Source organism: Scophthalmus maximus, chromosome 10 (genome assembly GCF_022379125.1).
Source record: "Scophthalmus maximus strain ysfricsl-2021 chromosome 10, ASM2237912v1, whole genome shotgun sequence".
Classification (NCBI taxonomy): Eukaryota; Metazoa; Chordata; class Actinopteri; order Pleuronectiformes; family Scophthalmidae; genus Scophthalmus; species Scophthalmus maximus.
Genome location: NC_061524.1, coordinates 16,493,388 through 16,512,030, shown reverse-complemented (window position 1 = coordinate 16,512,030; position 18,643 = coordinate 16,493,388). Strand labels below are relative to the sequence as shown.

The 18,643-nt window shown below is 45.9% G+C and overlaps 1 protein-coding gene across 3 annotated transcripts in view; it reads right to left on the bottom strand.

Annotated features, from left to right (window-relative positions):
* Positions 1 to 18,118, bottom strand: part of dlg5a (discs, large homolog 5a (Drosophila)) — a 36,079-nt gene extending 17,961 nt beyond the window's left edge. For 2 of the 3 annotated variants that reach the window (XM_035606062.2, XM_035606064.2), the window contains exons 1-7: positions 17,347 to 18,118; positions 6,614 to 6,682; positions 5,459 to 5,633; positions 4,745 to 4,888; positions 3,847 to 4,030; positions 2,664 to 2,923; positions 730 to 1,042 (exon numbers count right to left, since the gene is read on the bottom strand). In XM_035606062.2, the coding sequence (XP_035461955.1) occupies positions 730 to 1,042; positions 2,664 to 2,923; positions 3,847 to 4,030; positions 4,745 to 4,888; positions 5,459 to 5,633; positions 6,614 to 6,682; positions 17,347 to 17,653 (1,452 nt within the window). In that variant the 5' untranslated portion in view covers positions 17,654 to 18,118. The remainder of the gene's footprint in view (positions 1 to 729; positions 1,043 to 2,663; positions 2,924 to 3,846; positions 4,031 to 4,744; positions 4,889 to 5,458; positions 5,634 to 6,613; positions 6,683 to 17,346) is intronic. The other variant, XM_035606063.2, reaches the window with a different exon arrangement.
* Positions 18,119 to 18,643: the final 525 nt, after the last annotated feature.

Here is an 18,643-nt window from a genome sequence, read left to right as displayed (position 1 = left end):
ACTTGAAGTGTGTTTTGGTCTGAACCAGAGTCAGCCTTCACACAACTTTGACAAATTATACATCGTTCCAAAGCTTCATGTCTCCTGATTCTATCTGTGAAAAGTATTTTAGGATCCGTCAATCCCTGCAGCAGCAGAATTGCCTACTGGGCTTATATTCCCTTTCTGTGCCGCCGTAAATTTGCTTCAGTATCTCGTAAACTCATTCTGACTTTTTGGTTGTAAATTTTAAAGAGACCAGCTTTTTGACAGCCATAACAAGGGGTTTTTGAACTGTGACCATTTTATCAAAGTTCCATTATTTGAAAACAAAATGGGGCTGTTACCATGTTAAAGGAATACAATTTGGTAAATGTGTTTATTCGCTTTCTTGCTGAGAGTTGGATGAGGCCAATCAATAGCTCGGTGTGTAGAAACAAAAGTTAGCTGTTTTATTGGCCGTTACGTGTCGAACCAGAACCTGGAGTCTTTGCTGGTTGCCAAGCAACTAGGCACAGTCAAGTATTAGTCCAGCTCATAACCATTTTAAACTAAACAAATAAGATATAACGTGATCATGTAGAAGTGCCAGTGGGTAGATTTTGTTAACTTTAGACAGAGCCAGTTCCCCGTGTGCAGTTTTTTTTAGAGGGGAAGAGTTAAGTCATCAATGACTCTCTGTTTTGATATTGGGTATCAAGGCGTATGATCTAATGTTTTGTACATCCAATCCATTCTTAAGGCTGATACCTGTCTGAGCGCCTCCAGCTCTTCACTGGCCACCACCCTTTCCGAGGAGGTGTTTTTCAGCCGGGCCTCGGCTGCCTCCAGCTCCGTCTGCAACTTGTCCAGCTCTTTGATCACCTGGTCCCTCTCACTCATGATGAGACGGTACTCGTTGAACACGGAGTCCCTCTCCTCCTTGAACTTCTCGCAGTCCTTAGATGCCTTCAGCTGCAGGTTCTTGTAGCGCGTCACCTCCGACTGCAGCCGCTCCATCTCTCTCTGCAGCTCCTTGTTCTGGGCCGAGGCCTTGTTCAGCTCCTGCTGCACTGAATCAAACCTGGGGGAGCAGGAGAACACAGTGAGATCTGAGGTGCTATATTTTATAAAATACACATATAAAATGATTAAATGATGTGTGCTGGCTGCCGCCCGAGTACAGGTTATAGCAGTAGCTGTTCTGGGGTGGTCAAGAATATATACATAAAATGGACAGTCCTTTATCATGATTGGCTGAGCCACATTCAAAGACATTGTAAAACACACCTGTGAGAGCATTACATCAGTATTACTGCGCCAAACAAATTGGTTTAAGATGTCAGATGTTTTAAACTAATTTGGATTTACTTGGTGAGCCAAAGATGGATGAATGGTTGAAAGAGATGGATGGGACAGAGGATAGGGACAAAAAGGAGACACGCTGAAATTGATGACAGAGAAAGTTAAGAGCAGAAGCCGGGACCAATAAACAGATTATATGGTCCGTTCACTCTTTTCAGACTTGGTGTGAAGAGGAAAATCAGGCAATCAATTTTAATGCATAGTGAACTTCCTCAGCACGAGCATAGAGACGATCAACGCTAACAATGCTTGCAGAGCCCCACTGTAGAAAATCTTTCTGACGCCGAGAAATCACACCTGTGACGGGACATAAATGTGAATCACTCTTACTGACGCCCAAACTACAGCAACAGATGCTGGAGCAACATCCTGCTTCTGACACTGCGCAATTAAAACCCACATTGTCAACAGTGAAACACCCCTGTAGCAAAGAGGAGCACCGACATAACTCAACATTACTTCCACAACTACACAATTATTGGCGATGTCCTGATAAATGTAAATAATCACCTCAAATCTATAAGCATGCTTGTCGCTGAGTCTGTGTTGCTAGGCAACCAGTATGCCAAATCTTGCTTGGCAAGATTTATCGGGGGATATAAGGCCATCTGTGGATTTTACTTTTTTTGACGATAAATTTTGCCACACTGCTGATGGACTTGAATGTTCCTCGGGGGTCTGCAGTCTCAGGGATATGATCCAGCATGAGCAAATTATACAAGGCTAACTTTTTCCTCAGGTGTGATCCCTCAAACAAAATACACATGACTGGAGGACAATAAAATAGGAGTTATGTGTAATAATTTACAAAATATACAGCATACCCTTACTTTAAATAGAATAATCATTTTGTTATTTACATGAGTTAATGGTAAATGGACTTATAATGGTAAATGTATTTATACAGACAGTTTTCTGTCACATTCATACACATTAATACACTGTCAGAAGAAGCCGTCAGGGGCAATTTAGGACCCTTTGGCATGCCGATTGGGGGAAGCGGGGATCGAACCACGAACTTCCGGTTAGTGGACAGTCATCTCTACCTCCTGAGCCTCGTGTGTGTGTGTGTGTGTGTGTGTGTGTGTGTGTGTGTGTGTGTGTGTGTGTGTGTGTGTGTGTGTGTGTGTGTGTGTGTGTGTGTGTGTGTGTGTGTGTGTGTGTGTGTGTGTGTGTGTGTGTGTGTGTGTGTGTGTGTGTGTGTGTGTGTGTGTGTGTGCCTGTACTCATAGTCTACATGTTTGCCATCTACTGAGTGCCAGTTAGTGTGTGTGTGTGAGACAAGACTCGTGGACACGTCTTGCTCTCTGTTCCTTTTGTGCAGGTGATGCCATTTTCACCTTCTCATTGACGTGGAGTACTGCTGCTGGTAGTGCATGGCCGAGTCGCGCTGCTTGAGCAATGCGTCAATCTGCTTCTGCAGCCGGCGGTTCTCCTCCTCGGCCTGCTCCAGGCGACTCAGGTCCGTGTTGTGGTTGGCCACCTTCTCACTGTAGCGCTTGCTCAGGGCGTCATACTCCTTCTTCACGCCCTCCAGCTTGTCCATGGCTGTGTCATAGAGTTTGTTCAACACCTCTGATGAGCCTCTCTCCCTCATCACCTGGTGAAAAAAATCATATGATGCATGATTACATATCTTTGTCAGATTCCAAAATGTTGTTGGCATCGCATGAGATTAAACTAAGCCTGTATTTGCTGTGCCCCACCTTAACAGCAGATGGCATCAATGTGTAGCCAGGGTTTTATATTTTACAGCGCAAGCAAACCCAGTGCCAGCTTAAACAATGGCTTTTCTTAGTGCAACTAGGCATTGTGAGTAAATCTAAATGGCTGACCTGCAAAATTTACTTATATGTGGAGTGTTGTCCTTCAGACTGCATTACTCATTCTGAGTGAGACTGAATCTCTCATTACCGCAGGTCTTGCTGATAAAGTCTTCCTGATTCCTGGGAGAGTTGCTGAGGGCTGTATTGACCCCATTGACAAAGCACACCGCAGCATATACTCTGATCTTGGAGCTACACGGTGTGGGTCAGTGTGCCCTTTGCCCAAGCCACAGACCTCCTGTGGCTTGCCCTTTTCTGAAATGCTCTGTATGCATTTCCCTCTGCTTGGCTGCCCTGTGCTCTAAAGGCACTGCAGTATCCCCATGGGGGCTGTGAGAGACAGTACTGCACAGTAGTCCACTTTGTGTCACAGCACCCTTGTAAACAAGGTACTTAGTACATAGAAGACAACAGGCAATACTGTCTTAATGTAAGACTTCAACATATGAAAAGGTGAAAATCCGTTTTGGCTATTAAAAATGCGTGATGCCGTACAAATATGTGTGTGTGGGAAAAGCAGTTTGATTTTGTTTATTGGCTCCAAACATCTGTGCTATATTAGTACATGTTTGAAGTCAATTCCTGCCCTTAGAACATCTGGGCAGCTATAGCAGAATCTGTGTGTGTGTGTGTGTGTGTGTGCGTGCGTGCGTGCGTGCGTGCGTGCGTGCGTGCGTGCGTGCGGACTGTACACTACCTGCTGTTGCTGCTGCCGGAGGTCTGCCAGCTCTTGCTGGTCTTGACCGTGCAGTCGTTTGAGCTCCTCACAGTTCTGCTGAAGGTGGTTGTGCTCTCGGACAAGTTGGGAATTGTCCCTCCTGAGTGTCTCCATTTCTTCCTTCAGCTGGGTCTGTTCGCCCAAGACGCGGCTGTGCAACATGCTGGAAAGAGTGAACACAGAAACTCTGAGGGTTGAGGTGTTTGGATGTTTAGCCTTCGAGAAATATATGACCAATGTGCAATCTACTTTTTAGTCCTTTTTAAGTCCTCTTATCTTGATAATAAATGTTAGGCAGCACAGCACAAGTGTATATGGCATGGTTTACATTTTTTTAAAGAAATGGAACGACTATATTCTTTGATTTAGAGCAATTTTAGCCAAAGATGAAAAAAACCTACATGGTATTATATACTGTATAAAATGACTACTACTTGATTTGCTTTCAACTTAATTTGACAACTTCTATAACAACTAATGCACTGCGTGATCAGCCTCTATACTCCAGAAATGTTGCCCCAGGTTATGAGCTGCTCATTTTTTTGTTGTTGTGCCAATTCCCTTTCCATGTAAAAAGCCGCGCTGTAGCTCTTTCAATAAGGTTAATTGCAGCACCATGTCCATATTTGTTACCACTCCAGTAAAACAATGCAATAAAACTTAATTATTTCTATGGTGAAAAACCAGCAGGTGGCAGCTGACAATGGGTTCATGCTACAATGTTTGGACTTTATTATAATGTTCACCACTGCTTTTGTATGGAAATCTACATGCCTACAGGTAAATATTTTGAAACTTCCTGATTGTAATTAGTTCTGCATTAGAAACAAGAAAGAGAAAACCGGTTACCATGAAACTCAGCGGGAGAAATACTTACTGGTAGAAGTCAGCCTCTTTTACTGCCTCCTCGCACCTCTTGAGTGTTTTGGTGTGCTGGTTCTGGAGCGACTGCAGATCCGCCATGGCCCTCATGCACTGACTTTTCAGACGCTCATAGTCATGACTGGCTTTGGAATTTGGCCTTAAGGAAAAAATGCAGCAAGGAATCAATGCTTTATCCAGAAGCCTTGTACGATAATATAGCCAAAGCTCAGATAGGAGGGTTGACCTTCCCCTCGTATGAGAATTCATAAGATAGGAATGAAATGTTTGACTAAATGTAAACAGCATTTTTCAAAAGGTATGCACTGGAGGAAGCAAAGCAGCCGTTCGGCTTTCAACCGTGGCACATGAAATATTTAAATGAATAACTAATAATGGCTAGTGCGAATTAAACTTAATTAAGCAGCCAGTGTCAGTGCCCCTCTCTCTGCAGGGTAAAGTCAACATTATTCCTGACAGAAAATGTGTAGATGAACACATGGCAGCCAGAGGTGAGGACACTAATATCACAGTGATGAGTGTAAAAATGACCAGTTATAGAGGTTTCTGCTCTCAGAGAAAGAAATATCAGGTCTGAGCCAATAGTTGGATTTCATGTATTTCATTTAGGCCAAAAAAGAAAAGGGCAAGAACAGTTCCATAGAAATCATTATCAGAAGGAATAAAAATAGCAACGATAGCAACTTGGCAGGTAGGCCACGATTTGTACCTGCAGTCGTCGAAGGTGGTCCCGGGCGATGCCAACGCCAGGCGCTTACGGAGCTCGTCCCGCTCCCTGGTCACCTGGCGGAGCTGGAACAAGATGGTGTCCAGGTTGTCACCGGACGGCCGGTTGTCGTTGATTGCCGGGGGCGGGGAGGCTGCTTCACCGTTAACAGGCGAACCTGCAACATTGAGCACATTGGCGGCTAGGGATTATTGATCAACACGCAGCGGAATAGTTACACAATATACAGGAGCCAAGACGCCATTCATCTTCTTGACTTCACTTGGAAAAGAAAATAATAACATTTGAACATTGTAACGCACCCAAAGGGACACAGGCCCCGCTTTGAAGCACGCAGTGAGAAGCACAAGGGGTAAATCCTGCAGCAACTGATGCTGCACTGATCGCTTAATCGCAAACGGGAATCGCGAATTCCCGTTTAATCTGCTCGAGGTTTTTTTCCCGTGACAATTTGCCACAAAGATGGTGAAAATTACATTGGGTTTACAAGACTACACCATCTGTAATCTCTGACATGAAAATGGAGAAAATGGAGAAGCAGATGGGATTGTGACTACGTACTGTACCAAGCTCCCCCTGGTATTCTTTGATTAACTTTAAGTGCTGGTGTTTGGACTAACAGGAGATAGATATAAAAAAAAAAAAAGGTATTCTCTAATTTTTCTTTACCCTGTCAGGATCTGGCAGTCCTTTTAAGAGGAAGTTTGGTCATTAAAAATAACAAGGTCCTTCACTTCTACTGTGTACTTGAGACTTTGCCAAATAGGTTCTGACAAAAGTGCCACGTCAATAATGACTCATTTTCAGGGTTGTTTTTTAACGAAGAACACCCAGGGGGAGGAAATCTGAGGATTATGTACATCTCTGGCTCAACATTTGGCCCATTGGAGGTTTATGTAACACAGCTGAGTCATTTGGTCCTTTGTCGAAGCTAGGCAGCGTTGAGCGTGGCAAGCTTCCTTGAGGTAAGCGCGGGGGGGGCTGGGGGCATTGGGAGAGTGCTATTGCCTCAGTGTGGGGTTTAAAGCAAAGGAAAAATAAAACACTGACTTCCTGAAATCTGCAACCACGCAGACAATCGGGAATTATGCCAATATCAGAAAAGTGCCATGTGTGTTCTTGGGTCATTATACGTACCAACACTACTGAGGGAGCTGCTGCTCTCCGAGTCAGACGGCATGGTGGACAGAACACTGTACGTGGAACCTGCCAAAAGACAAAGAACAAGAGGGGAGATACCGTCAGACATTGATTGACTGATTAACTTTTGCACACAAGGCCGAAATGAAAATACAATGTGAAGAGCAGTGAATATTACAGCTCCAGTCAGCTTCATATTCCCTGCAGTGTTGTGTGATACATTTGGTGCAGGGTTTCTAGTTGGAACAACAATTTTAACACTGTTTCTCAGCAGCTCTATATTATCACTCCAGGCCGCCGCCGTCATTAAAACTCCTTTCCCTCACTGGGTGCACTCTGCCTTGCTTTGATGTATAGTCCCTGTATGTTTCTGCTACACAGGCAGAATGTCACGGCTGAAATGGGATTTTCTCTGTTTATGTCAAGCGCGCACAGAAAGAGAGGAAGCGAGGGTGGGGTGTGAAGGGGAAAAAAAATCCTTCTCTGTATGAATAGCTGTACACACCGTTAAGCTGCGGGATATTTCACACGGGCGACCACAATCCATAGGAGAGACTATGCAGATTTCCCCTAAGAGGAGCAGATGGTTTTAAGCCATTTTTTAACCCAGCCTGCGCGTCCCTACCACACATCCAAAAGTTGGTGTGTTACCTGATGCGAAAAGATGGCGATCAGTAGAATTTAGAGGGAATAAAGTCTTCTGGCAACCTGCACATTTTAATAAACACTACATCCAGTGATAAAAATGGAAAAGAGAATTAGGAAACACATTTTAAGTGCTGAAACATGCAACTTAAAAACATGTTCGCACCGTTTGTTTGACTGATGTTTCTTATCTGATCTAAATAAAAATTCACATAACTAACAATTATTGCCATTGCTGTGGATTATTTTCTCGATATGGCGTAACTTGTGCAGCCCAACATCCAAAACCCTACAATAATATAGTGTTTTTGTAAGGTATTGCAAATGTGAGAAGCTGGAACCAAATATATTTTGTATTCTTTACTTGAAATATTACTAAAAGTAATAAATGATCACACGGGTTCTGATTAATTCTCTTTATTATGACTAGTAATTGACCAGCCAATCATTTCAACACCAACTACTTCTCTACACAGAAAAATAAAACAACACAACATCCTGAGGCACTATAATACTAATCTAATGTGATGAATGCACAGCAAACACACAGGGTTTAAGAGAGGCGGGCGAAGGGTAGTCGGCTTTTTTCAGCAGCAGGCAACAGATTGACGCCAACTGTTTGAGATCTCCATCTCTGTCCTTGCCTCCCCACTGGGTTTTTGCTGCAGCCCGGGCTCCAGCCCCCAATGTGTGACAAGGCCAAGCCTAATTAACTATGAGCTCTGTGCGACTGAGCCACTCCATCTTAGGCCCTAGAGGAGAGGAGAGGAGGAAACAAGAGGCAGGCACGGAGCAGAGGAGGACAGATGAAAGGAGATAGCCTAACTAAGTCGCAAAAGAGATAAGGAGGGAGGGTGTTTAAGGGACAAAGAGGGAGAGAAGTAAGACGACGAGACTGTGGAGGGGAAGAAAAGAGAGAGAGGGGAGATGGGCTTTTAATCTGTTCTGACGTTCCCTGATGCTCAACACTTTTACTCTGCAGAGTGCTCGGAGCACACAGTTTTGATTTCATATTGTTCCATCAGACAAGATGAGAACAGCTGCACGGCATTAAGTCCCCTACGATCAACACAGCTATGCAGAGCAGCCCGTGCTCATTTCCATAGCCGCGCTGCAAAGCAACGACTGACTTCTTGAACCCTGGCGCCTGACTGAGGAGGTCTCACGGCAAAGGACGTGAACCAATGAGCGTGTTATTCCAGCTCTGCTGGAGGATGAATCTTTTTTTTTTTAAATACCGCACGGCGTCAGTAAATCTCCGTGCAAGAAAAGAAAGAAAAAAGCTAAAAAGAAAAGAAAAATTGTAGCTTCTTCAATGTTGTATTTAGAACCAAAAAACTCAGATAAATTAAAATCTCGGTAATCTCAGTTCCACTGAGGGCACTCGCCGGTCACCGGGGAGCTGCAGCTCCCGAGGACGAGGCAGTTCAGGGACAAATCCTCCGTATCTCACAATCTGACTTGGCTGCAAGGACAAACACGTGCACAAAAATTCTTATATTCAGATCGGTGTAATGAGCCGATTAGTTAACCCTGTGAGCACACACCGACACCCAAAACACAACATATGGATTACGTGTCAGATACAAGGTAGCTGTCTGGCGGTCGATGGGTCACTGGCATTAGGCCTTTTCCAACAGGCTTTTAATCATCGATAGCAATTAGCTGCAGCACAGTCGGTGAGGCTGATCATTTGTAAACACGGCCTCTGCATCAATCAAACGGGCATCCATTAGTGCAGCATAGATCTGAGGCTGTTCGGCGGGAGAATCTGCCTTTCTCTGCCAAAACAGGCAGAGGGATTAGATCGGACCCAAGAAATCATACGCAATTATCACAATGAATTTACAGAGAGGCGCGTCTTGACAGATTTCATCCGGAGCCATTAGATATGCTAATAAGGAGCGAGCATCTGTTACCGACCTCCATCAAGGGGACACTGAAGGTGAGAGATGTTCCAGAGGAGGACCTGAGGCGACAGCAACAAAGTCCCGTCAGCGAGATCTAAATAGGTCAGAGGGAGTACTCGCCATACCTGAGGGGTTCCAATCCCCACCGCCTTTTTTTTTTCCCCCACTCTGCTTTCCCTGCCAAGCAATGTGCTCAACCACCAACAGTTGCTTCACACAACCAGATTATGTTCTCCGGCACATAAAGCAAGATGACAGGTTGCCATGGTGAGGCTGGATGAGAGGAATAGTAAATTCTGCTGTGTGATGAAAAGAGAAGAGCAAGAGGAGTTGGAAGGCTGATGGAGGAGAGGAGCCTTATCAAACAAAATAGCAAAGGCTGGCTTCCACCATCGAGTGGGACTAAATTATTCATCTGTTGCAGAAAGTGTCTCCCAAAACACAACACGCGTATAAATACAACCGTGATTGGCTTTTGCTGCCGCTTCGAACTCCGTTAATCAGAGAATGACGACAAGCCTTGGAATTATGGATTCAAAGCAGCCAAGGCGCCTGTCGCGTCCCAAGAACACCAGAGACGAATTTTCAGGGCCACTTGGTAACAGAGAAGCATTACCAGTCCAAAAATAATACTGGGTGCAATTCTTATTACCCCCTGTCAGCTCTTCTCACTGTCAGAGAGCAACAGTGAATAAAAAAAACAAGGTCACACACACAAGCAGAGTTCAAACATTTTTTGTGCTCCGTCTCCTTTTGTGTCCTCAGGGGTTCAGAGCCATTAAAAACCACAGAAGCGCAAATAACAGCAAGACTAATAACAAGGTTGAAAACTACTGCCCACTCCTCTTACAGCGTGCCTAAGTGGGGATGAAGGATGTGTCAGCATTAAGCCAGTGAGCAGAAAGAATCTTGCTTCACAGGCCTCTAAATCCTGGCTGTGGTTCTGCTCCCTGTATGGAGGATGTAGGTGGAGTTAGTAAAGTGGTGATCCCACCTACTCTGTCTTGATTATAGATTGTATATTAAAAAATTTATGTAGTCACCGGGTCTGGAAATTGAAGCCAATTCTTAAGTGCCTTAAACCTGTATTCTCTGGAATGACCAGCAGATGGCCACTCCACTGGTTGCAAAAAGAAGTCAATGAGAAAAATGACTCACTTGAATTATAACATCAGTAAACCTATTCCTGAGGAGTTTCTGGTCTCAATATCTGGTTTTAAGTCTTAGTAGATACAGCATGATGTTAATATTTTAAATGAGGGTCCAATTTAGAGTAAAATAGCCTGGGGGAGGGGGGAGCACAGTATGCATTCGGGCGTGGATACAGTGTGACTGAAAGTTAGGACCGTCCAATGGGTGCAGGTCGCAGGTGTAGGTGGACATGCAGTGAATGAGCTCCCCCCCTGCTCCTCCAAATATGGTAACTTCTGGTTTCAGAATGTACTAATATACTAATCCAAAACTTGGAATATTCACAGATACTATCAATTTAATAAATATGCTTCACTGCTTGGCATTTATCTTTTAACATGAAGCTGTAACTACACATCACTTTTTGTTTTAATTGTATCACAGTTTTTTAATATATTAATTAAAATATACATGCATAATAACTGTGACCAAGAAGCCGATATTTTCAGTCGATCTCTTCTATCTGGCCGATAACCACACTCTGCTGGGTACAATTGCCGTTACAGCGCTCAGCAAGACTCAAGGATCTGTATCCTATCCTACATGTCATCAAAAAATCTGTATAGATGTTTCAATCGCTTCATGTTGAATCATTTAAAGCTTTCAAGTTTCTTCCAATCTGTAGAGAAATATGGACAAGATTCCCCTTGTTCAGTTCCCTCCCTGCACTCCGGGACTTCCAGTAAGCCGTGAAGTGGGCCCAACTTCTGGGGAGGCAATGACACGAAAGGCCAAGATTCTGGGCAGTGAGCCAGTGAAGCCTCCGCTGCCGGGGTAAAGGATTGATCATCTGATTTAAGGGGTCTACACGAAACATAAACACAAAGTCATCTAACATGATGACTTCATGAGCCAGGATTACTCAACCGCACGCACATTGCCTGACTCACTGCTCGGGCCTTTGGTCAAACCCACCCACCTTTAACACTCACCGGTCCAAGTCTGTCCTGTGGCTCAAAATAAGATCTTTTATAGTGATGATTGAAATGTAATAACATCTTCGTCAGAAGCAGCAATGTAGTCATTCTGGATCTGTGTGACAACTCTGGGACACGGAGTGAAAAAACCAAGAGATGTGTAGAAACCCTGGGTTCAGCTGACCTGTTAGAACTGCTGAGCAGCACCGGAGTCCAAAACAGTCCCCTGAGTCCAGTCCAGCCCATTATCAGCAAGCAGTAATGGGTTTTCTCTCTGCAAAGAGTCCCGGCTCAGCATAAAGGAGATATAATTTGTTTTTGAACAGCTTTCCTGTGCCAAGGGTTGGGTCAAAAGCTAAAAAAAAAAAAAAAAAAAAAAAAAAAAAAAAAGGTGAAAGATGCCTACAACATGTCCTCCAAATCTGCTGCTACACTGCTCGTACAAGCACAGGACAAAACAATGCCAAAAAGCCCGTCAGTGTGGAATAAACCCACTAGTGGAATTTGAGTAATCTTTGTGACATTCCTTTCATGTTTAATCACACAGGAGACGATGCCGATTCAGACAGCATTTCCGTTATGTGCGGAGGATATTTAGTGATTAAATTGCCCGATAATCTCTTCAAAAGGTCAAAAAAAGAAAGGAATGTAGTGTGGAAGAAGAGTTGCACATCATTATGCACATCATAACTCGCTGGTCGTCATTGCGGTGATCATGTTAACGGTAATTGGGCACGCTGCCTGCGTCTCATTGGGCCCCGCTGCTTCATTTGGTGTATCATTTCAGTCAAGAGTTTCTGCATCTTGCCCATTTTTTTTATTTTTTTATTTTTACAAATGACGTACGTGATTCCTAGCAAAAAGAGACTGGGGAAAGTTCTGTTGATTGTCATATTGACCGCATATGAGTGACATTACATAACACTGACCTTTCACTATAGTGCCAGTGCTATGGAGTGCTCTCTTCTATATCTTCACCTTACATTTCTTCACTCTTCACACTGCTCATCAATGATGGAGGATTATTACATTATTATTATTGGTGGCAAACTTTGCATGTGTGTGTGTACAACATGTTTGTTTTAAAGGGGATATGTCCTCATGATGTTGTGCAGTGTGATCCTGTGTGTGTGTGTGTGTGTGTGTGTGTGTGTGTATGTGTGTGTGTGTGTGTGTGTGTATGTGTGTGTGTGACCGCACAGCTGCGGTCAAATCAGATTATCACGAGGGGTTTAGAGAAGGAAGTTCTCCCGATCGAGTCCTTTTGAATCCGAGTGCACAAGATGTTTGTCTTTTTTTAACCTCCAGACTGGAGGTATTTTTTCTGAATACTCAAAGACTCTTCTAACCATCTGGATGAAAAATATTCCATCTGCTGCACAATAAAAACTATCCCCCCCTCCCAAAATTGTCCATCGTCTCTGGGAGGACGAAATTCCCACTGACCTCCGCACACTAAATGGAAGAAATGTCATCAGAGGCAATTCAAACAAAGTTGTACATTCACGTCGTTTGAATGCAGCGCGGTTTTCTGCATCTCCAAGGCCATGAACTGATGCTCCGCGGTCCAGGAGCCTCCTTCTGCTCTATTCGTATCTGCTCCACCTCAAGCGTCTTGCTTACCATTTATTTTCCCCCATCTTCTCCATTTCTTTGCTGCTCCTCTCCTTATTCTCCTTCACCCCTTAGCTTGTTTTTCAGCCGTTAGATTTCCTTCGGCAGGACTTCCTTCTGCTTCAGGTCTTTCTTCGCTGTTCTGCGTTCCTCTCTAACAACGAAGTCTCCCGAAGGCATTTTTTAGTCAAAAAAACACATCGGCTCATTTTCTTGATGTTCACATATGTTCTGTATAACCACAGCAGTTCACCTGAATCTGCTCTGTGACCTTTGTTGTGTGTAATCCCCTGTTCCTTGCCTCTAATCTATACAAAAGTGGAGGTGCAAACAGCAATAATAGGCACTATCATTTGTAGGTGATTGCAGGTCACGTTTGACCTGGGGTCATGTGCCAGAGACTGGAGGACAAATGACTGCAAGTGTCTTGTCAAGGCAGAAATAAAGCGAAGGGGAAAAGGTGAGTCAAGGGTAGAAGAGAAAGCTAGTGACTCTGTGATGGGATGAGAGGAAGGCTCGAAGGACAATACAAAGCAGAACAAAAAGAAAGCCTGTTAGTGGTGGGGGGTGGGGTGGTGGCAATACAAGGAAAAGATGCTGCTGTTCATTTCCATGACCTAATAGCACTGGTAAACATTTAGATGCCGACATTTCCTCTACCTTGTGGGGTAGTGAGAAAGCTGAGCAACATGTGTAAAATGGTAATGAAGTCCTCTCTCTCACACAGTGCAGCCTGCTGGCTGTGGTTCACACATCCAGAGTGTGGATAAATCTGCCATCTGATATTAATACTCAAGTGGGAAGAAAAAATAAATGCACATTTTACAACACAGCAAGAGAGTTAAACTGAAGCAATGACACCAATGACCCAGCGAGAGGAGAGAGGTCGACCTCTCATTAGCCTGCACCTCAGGCCCTGATTGGATACATACTGTATATTGAGCAGCATTACTGACAAGATGCCATATACCAATAACTGTGCCAATAACAACTCAACCACGGCTTCAACTAATGATTTCATTACTGATTTCCAATAATACAATTAATTATGTTGTATGTAAAAACAAGAGGACTGAGGCCTCTGCAGCGACCGCAGGAACATGCGGCCCTTTTGCTGCACTCCAAGTTTGTCAATAAAGGCTCAAATGCACCAAGTAATATATTTAAAGAATAACTGAGCACAGAGATACAGCTTTAAAATGCTCAATTGTACGACCAGCAGTGCAAAATATATTCAATTTACAAATAGATAAAAACTAAGAAATTCAGGGATTTGACTAATCCAGTAATCGCATGCCATCTGCTAAATTGATGCATACAGCGCAGAGCTTGGCCCGTTTGAGTTGAAGCCCGAATTGCTGATTGTACTCTCAAATGTCATCAATCACACCTAGAAGCGGAAACATCGGTTAGCTGCAGATGGATCGAAGGCGCTTCAGGGCAAGAAGGGAATAAAGTGGGACTGCGGTAGAAGGACAGGTGATGGGGAAAGAGACTGGGGGTGACGGACACCGACACAGAGGAAGAGAGGTGCAGCTCGGGGGAGATATTTAAGAGCAGCGGTCGTGACAAGAGCGTCGGGGTCATAACTCACTCTGTCTGTCCACTGTGGTTTATAGAGTGGGACAGAAACTGGTGGACAAAGAGGAGAGCACGCACACCCCCCCCCCCCCCCCACCCCTTTCAACAACACACACACACTGGCCTATGTCCTAGGCTGCTGTACACAGAGCAAGCTGCTGACTGGGCACTTTGGGCGCCTGCTCAACTTCTCAACAAAAGGCTTGTTGTCCACCTCTCTCTTTTTCCAGCTTTTGATCACCCTCCTCTGTCTCTCTGGCGTGTCCCCTCTGTTTAAGTGTGCGGAGAAACAAAACCACTCGGACAGACATATAATAAATCAGGTAAAAGAGAAAGAAAGTTAAAAGGGGGATGGATGGGGGGGACGGAGGGGGAGACACTAAGGCACGAGAATGACGAACCAAAACAAGGAGAAAACGAAGGCAAATCGAAGGCATGAGAAGAGGACTGTGAACGCTGCATCCTGTCAGAGAGAATTGTGTTGCCCTCCTCTCAGAGTGCGTTTAAATCACTGTCACAAGACCCGTGAGTCTGAAAAGAGTGGGGGGATGTGCAGGTGTCTGCTACTCTGTTCCTTCAGGTAGAAAATTGTCTGCGCAGCGCACATCGCACGAGAACACAATCCGAAGCGTGAAATCAGCTTGATTGCATCCGCTCGGATTTTATGAAATGACTTCCGTTCGGTTTGACAACTTGCTCTGTGGCATAACAAAACCAAAACTTCAATCGTACTCGGTACTCGGAGCTCTGCAATTTAATCAGAGATTTTGTTTAAAAATAAATAAATAGATAGATAGAAGCCTGAGCCACAGTCCCCTTGGCACACTGACGAACAGAACAGGCTAAATAATGAATGATTTGTTTGCATGTTCTCTGCTGCAAATGTGCCGCAGTTTGCCAGCAAAACAATGATCATTTACTGAGCCCGAGCTTTGACAACGGGAGCATTTGTGCGGGGCATTTTTCCTTCGGCGTGAGGATGTTTATTCGGAGCTCGCCCGATTTCATATGGGTGCGTGTGTGGAGGCTCAGCTGGCAAAGGGAGGCACATCCGAGACCGAGAGCAGGCAGTCAGGCCGCACTAGAGCAGGACGAGTCAAGAGCTGGCTGCTCCCATCAGTGAGACTCATCGCGCACACACACACGTATTCCCGCTCTTCACACACCCTGCGTCGTTCACACACACACGCCAGGGCTGCGAAGATTTCGTCCCTGCGTGCTCTCTCGCTACCAGCCTCTTTGCCTTAAAGGTTCTCTGTAAGCAGCTTGTCTTCGCTCTCTCTCGCACAGGTGTGGCTAAAAACGCGGTAATCGCGTAATGTGAATCACTACACTGAAGATAATAAAAAGCACATTTGAAAAATAAAACAATAAAAACACTAGAGTGGAAACAGAATGGGGCCAGGAGCCAGGAGCGTGGCGGCTAGTACAGAGGACGGCGGGGGCATGATAAAGCGTGTCTCGCAGAGAGTTTACACCAGAGAGAGGCGAGCAGGGCCTAATCCTCTGTTGAATAACCACAGGCTGACTAGTGAGACTCACTACGGGTACACTCGCTCTCTCCCAGCACAGGGCAGGTCAACCCGGGGGCCCCAGTGCTACGGCCTGTAAAGGTGTGTGAGGAAAAAGGTGGAGTCCAGGGACTAAACAGAGGGTCCCGTTTTGCCGCAACACCTGTCAACGTTGTGCTGCAGCAACGACACTCAATACGAGCAAGTAATTAAGCTTTGGGGAAGAGTTAGTGATCCAGTAAGCGGCGGAGCGAGACACCGCCTGAGCATTGCCTGCTAAGGTCTGCTTGCTGGCAGTAGGTCGGAGACAAGCTACAACTTGGCAGCTGTAAACCAATGGATCACATTGTGTATTCAAAGAGGTACAGGCACGTGTGCTTGAAATAAAGCTTCAGCCGTGTCACAGTGATGTTCAAGATAGAGACTGCACGGTTGTTCTACATGTGGAATATGTCAAAGCATTACTCTGCATCTCCTCCTCCCCACGTTTTGGATCTGAAGGGCCCATCCCGCATGCAGGCCCTCGGGGCACGACGCCGGTTGTGAGTAAGCCACTGGCTTCAGTCATTCAGACGAAGCAAAACAAGCAAAACTGGACGAGGCTTTTACACTCGGTTGCCCTCGGCCTCGACCTCAGCGGCGAACTAAAACCGCTGAGGTGGAGGGCTGTTGCTGTGAGGAGAGGTGCAAACCAAACCAGACGACGATGATGATTAAAAATGTGGAATGAACGCATGGCCGGAGATGAATCTGGTTAAATCTGTGTCCCGGTGTGTCCCTGTGTACAAATGTGGTTCTTCTCTCCAAATGGGATGGCGGACTGATGAACACACGCGCTGTTTTACGTTTGTGAGCACGCCTGAGTTGGCTGCACGCGTGCGCGCGCGCGCACACACACACACACACACACACACATCCAGGTCGACGTGGACCCATATGTCAGTGGTACATCCGTTGTCATGGAAACAAGTCAGGCCTACCTAATGTACCTTAACCGTATCATGTCACTGATAACAAATTGGGAGTTTGTGTTGGATGTGACTGAATACATCCTGCTTTCCTTTCCCCCCCCCCCTCCATATCACAGACCACCAGCCTCAGAAGAAATCACACACACACACACACACACACAAGCTGTGCATCAGATCTGCAGGGACTGTGTGGTTTAAAGAAGCAGGCTGGTGCATTGTGTATTCGCGAAATCCAACAGACCATCTAATGTCACACTCGGGGACCTTTATTGTCGTGGTGTCTGTCCACGCCATACGGTCCCCTCGCGCCAGACCGCCCGGATATGTGCACCATGGCCACGCAGAGGCTGCTCCACGTTCGAGTGAAAGTGCTGATGCCTCGGCTCTTACCGGTGGAGTGGTCCACGGGTCCGCCGCCGTTGCTGCCGCCGAACAGGGCGGCGTGCAGGTCAGGGTACGCCTTCTCCAGGGCCACGCACAGGTCGAGGAAATGGTCGCTCTCCTTGTTCACCAGCATCTTCAGGAGGTGGTCCACCTTCTCGGCGCCGGACGCGCAGTTCTGGTCCAGCTCGAACCGGTCGAGTGGACTCAGGGCGCCGGAGGCCATGAGCAGCTCGATCAGCCGGTCCGCGTCGGTGACGGACTCCAGCAAGTTCTGGTGGCACTGGTCGAGCAACTCTTTGTGCTTTGGCTCCATCGCTGTGCCCCCGCCGCAGTTCCGTAGCTTCCCAGCTAGCCCCGGACGGCCGAGCGGACGGAACCGTCCCCCACCGATCAAAAGTACCGTGCGACGACGGAACTCAACTTAGCGCGGCTCGCAGAAGTTCGCCGGAGCCACCGCGGCGTCGGGCTGCACGGGGGAGCAATTTTTAGAGCATATTGAAAGAGGCACAAGGAGCCATATTTGTTGCCCAAGGCTGTTGACTGCACTAAACAGCGATACATGTTCCCATCTTACTCGCGTGCGGCGGTTCGGGTCGTGTTCCGCCTGCCCTCGCAGCGCGCCTCGGCCGAACGCATTTCCCCTTGCCGTCGGTAAAGCATTCAATTCCTGCCCGGTGCCGACTCAACTGCCGGGGGAACTCGCGTAACTCCGCCGCCGAATCCTCAATCACACTGTATCCTCCGCCATGTCTGAGCAACTCAGCAGCTGCTGCCCGCTGTCAATCAACGCTCCGTCCAATGACCGTACAAGGCGAAACGGGGCGGGGTCTGGACCCAAAACACGCCCATTTCTTCAATGGGCGTCACACATCGGCGCCGTAGTACGTCGAAAATCCCAGGCGGAAAAAAAAGAAAGGGGAAAACGAGAACGGGGCGAGTTTGCTTGAAAATCTGGGACGAATTTTGCCCAAAAAAAAATATGTCGACGTAGAGAGGCGAAGGTGGGTTGAACAGTGACCTCACATTTAGATGAATGGAACCATCTATGTGAACAAATGAATAGATGCATTAAAAAAAACAACAATGCACGTTTCTGTCCTCTGCAGTGGTGTGATGCGCCTATAAATACATTGAGTACAGTGCAAAAAAAATCTAGTTTTGTGATATTTTATATCTTTGACTGCACAGGTTACTTTATAGATTTAGATTTTAAATGTAAATCACGATGAGCCTGTAACATATCATGCTTACATGTACTATAGCTCCATCTCAAGCAGCTACATCAGTACAATGCAATTACAGA